This window comes from Nanorana parkeri, unplaced genomic scaffold, assembly GCF_000935625.1.
Source record: "Nanorana parkeri isolate BGI_ZX_2015 unplaced genomic scaffold, ASM93562v1 scaffold451, whole genome shotgun sequence".
Lineage (NCBI taxonomy): Eukaryota > Metazoa > Chordata > Amphibia > Anura > Dicroglossidae > Nanorana > Nanorana parkeri.
In genome coordinates this window covers 491,987-495,272 of record NW_017306719.1, presented here as the reverse complement: position 1 = coordinate 495,272, position 3,286 = coordinate 491,987, and the positions used below count along the sequence as shown (strand labels likewise).

Genomic DNA, 3,286 nt, shown 5'->3' with positions numbered 1-3,286 from the left:
AAAAATGAAAATATCTTTACTGACCATCTCTTCATCTTGACATCTCTTGACATTCTCTGACATCTTGACATTCTCTGACATCTTGATTCTCTCTTCACTGCTCCGAAGTACATGCTCAAACTTTTCCTAGATTAGTGGTTTTGGGTAACTGGAAACACACTCAACAATTTTATTACCTTCCCATCACAGAAAAGTAAAAAAGGTAAATCGATAATCCCCTTGGTTGTCCACAATTCCTCCTTTACATTATAGCAGGATAAATACATTTCACCACTTCTCCTCCTCTTCTCACCAGGTGGATAGGATCTCAGATAGCAATTCCAAATAAATGATGCAAAATAAACCTCATATAGCATAAATGATTTAATTAAAATAACAACAACAAAAATATAAAAGCTGATCCCCTCACAGAGAGAGTACACATAGCACTATAACAACCCCTTAAAGAAAGAGATCCACCAATTATGGCTGGACCTGCAGAGCCATACCTACACCATACTTGAAATGAACACATAGCAAATGTATGCTATATAAAGTTTAATTTGCATTAGTGAGTCTGTTTCCAATTTGTTACACAAGAGCACTGATCTGAGAGAAAGTTGAGCATGTAGTTTGGAGGGAAGAGAGGATCACGCTTATATGAGACTTTCACAAGAGATACTTTAGCTTTTTTATACACTTTATTTAATATATGCATAAATACTGTATATTGGACATGTGCACCGAAAGAAATTCAGTTCGGTTCGTTTTTTTCGTTATTTAATTTTTCTGCATTCCGGTCCAAAAGTCAATTTGTTTCAGGATTTGGATTTAGGACGAATTCTAAATTTTTGTTAATTTTGGATGAGTTAAATTATGTTTACTAATAGTTCTTGCCTATACGGCTTCCCACCACTAAATTAAGTGCTCACTGTTTTCCCCAAACATGTTGGTTGAGATAAAATACTTTCAGGGGTATTCACAAAAGAGTGAAGAGTTTGGAGAAGACAGGAGAAGTGAGCAATCTAGGCCAAAATAGATGATTTAGAAAAATTCTCCAATTCAGCTCACTTTCGAGTTCAGCTATTTTGTCCTAGATTGCTTACCTCTCCTGCCTTCTTCAAACCCTTCACACGTTTGTGAATAGCTGTTTATATTACACCCATGTCAGATATTTGCTTTTGGGTTCAATGAGTCGTCACAAACACTTTGGCTTGTTGTTATCTATAGTGGGCATTTTCAGGGTTTCACTTGAAAGTATTATTCTTATGTTTGCTAAGTAAATGTAGTTCACAGCTTCTTTAAAGGTAATTACCAGTTCACATGTTCCTAATTAGTATCCAAGTTTTTTAGCAGTCATGACCTACCATCTCTGGTTTCTACACTAAGCTGTAGTCCAAGGTTGCGCCGCGGATTCATTACCCATAAGTTACTGGTTGCAGTGATGTCGAATTCCAGCCAACCTTCCTCAGAAGCCCACACTGTCTGAGTATCCAGGAGGAAGAAATCAGATTCTCTGTTATTGGAACAAAACAAGAGCATCTTAGTATACAGTTCCACATCAAGCTAAACAACATAAGCATGTACCCCAGCCTTTTATTTTTTTTTAGCTTTGTATAGAGTGGGGACGTTTCTGTGACCCCTTTAGGGGGGAATTCCCTTATTGTCTGTCCCTGTGATGCCAGTACAAGAAATGGGAGGTGTAGTCATCACCAGGAATAGAACACACAGGCAGCACTAAAAATTGTCAAAAGTTCTAATCCATCCCCACTCTATAAATGTGTTTTTTTGTGTGTGTTCTTATTGAAAGGATTTCCTATCACTTCCTGTCCTGAAAGGAAGTAAGGAAAAATCTCACAGCATTAAAAACCTGACAAATGTTCTACCCCCCCCGCCCACTCTACTCTATCCAAATATAAATAAAATGTTTTGGCTGGAGCCATGCTTTAAAAATGTTTGATTTGTATAGTAAAGTGAACCTGTGTTCAGACCTTTGTTGCTGAAGGCATTATGGAGAAATTCATTCTGAAAGTTCACAACAAAAGGCACAGAAATCACAGCTCCTCTCTCATGTAGCTGTAGGCTTTGTGGAGAAATTCATACGGAAAGTTAATTTATAAATACTAATAATAAATATATAAATAGCAATAACAACAACAAAAGGCACTGAAATTACAACTCCTCTCTCCTGTAGCTGTAGGCTTTGTTGAGAAATTCATACTAAAAGTCCATTTATAAATACCAATAATACATATATAAATACCAATAATAACAACAAAGGCACAGAAATCACAGCTCCTCTTTCCTGTAACTGTAGGCTTTGTGGAGAAATTCATACTGAAAGTCCATTTATAAATACCAATAATAACAACAAGGGGATAGAAATCACAGCTCCTCTCTCCTGTAGCTGTAGGCTTTGTGGAGAAATTCATACTGAAAGTTCACAACAAAGGCATTGAAATCATAAGCTGGGTACATCTTAGCCATCACTAAGACAGGTCAGGACAAACTCTTCCCAGTGTTTATTATAATTATTATCATTTGGCAGATTTAGTTTACCACTTCTTTCAATGTTTTATAGTACAACAAAGAATGAATAATTGAAATATAAAATATATACTACATAGAGTTTACTTAACATCCTTATATATTTTCTCTGAAGGACATGCCTTGGTTTCATATTTTCCATAATGATATCTGTGTTCCTTTCAGAATGTTTTCACCTTTAGAATCAAGTAACTTCATCTAGAACTTGATGCATGAAATGTTATCTCAAGCCAGAAAGCTAAACACTGAATGTCCTCCAATCCACCAGTGGTCATGGAGTAAAAAAAGAAAACAGAAGCAAGCCTTTTACCTTCACAAATTGGATTTATAGACACAGTATCTGCTCAGTATAATAACATTTAGTATCTATAGCCAAATCACCAAATTCCAGATGATCTCCTTAGGATATCATAATATAGAATCCTAGAACGTGAATTATAATAAGAAGCAAAAAAAATAAATAAAAAATCACCTCTGATGTAAACCCAAAATATATACTTACCTTTCTCCAAGCTCTGACATGCTCCACAAACACATTACATCCTTCTTACTGGCAGGAAAATATTATATGTACCCCCTACATCAGGAATATTATGCTGCTGTAATTTCCTAAACAGTGCAGGAACTAAATGTTGTATGTTTATAGTTGATTTTTCCATGTGACATGTCCTATATGTATCAAGTTATCTTCCTTGCTCTTCCTTTCTATAAACAAATAATATATATAAGAAATATATTTTTTTAATTTTTTGTGTTTATA

At 35.1% G+C, this 3,286-nt stretch overlaps 1 protein-coding gene across 1 annotated transcript in view; it reads right to left on the bottom strand.

Annotated features, from left to right (window-relative positions):
• BMP6 (bone morphogenetic protein 6) overlaps window positions 1-3,286 on the bottom strand; it is a 133,928-nt gene that overhangs the window by 21,362 nt on the left and 109,280 nt on the right. The window contains exon 3 of the mRNA XM_018560339.1: window positions 1,347-1,495. Coding sequence (XP_018415841.1) covers window positions 1,347-1,495 — 149 coding nt within the window. The remainder of the gene's footprint in view (window positions 1-1,346; window positions 1,496-3,286) is intronic.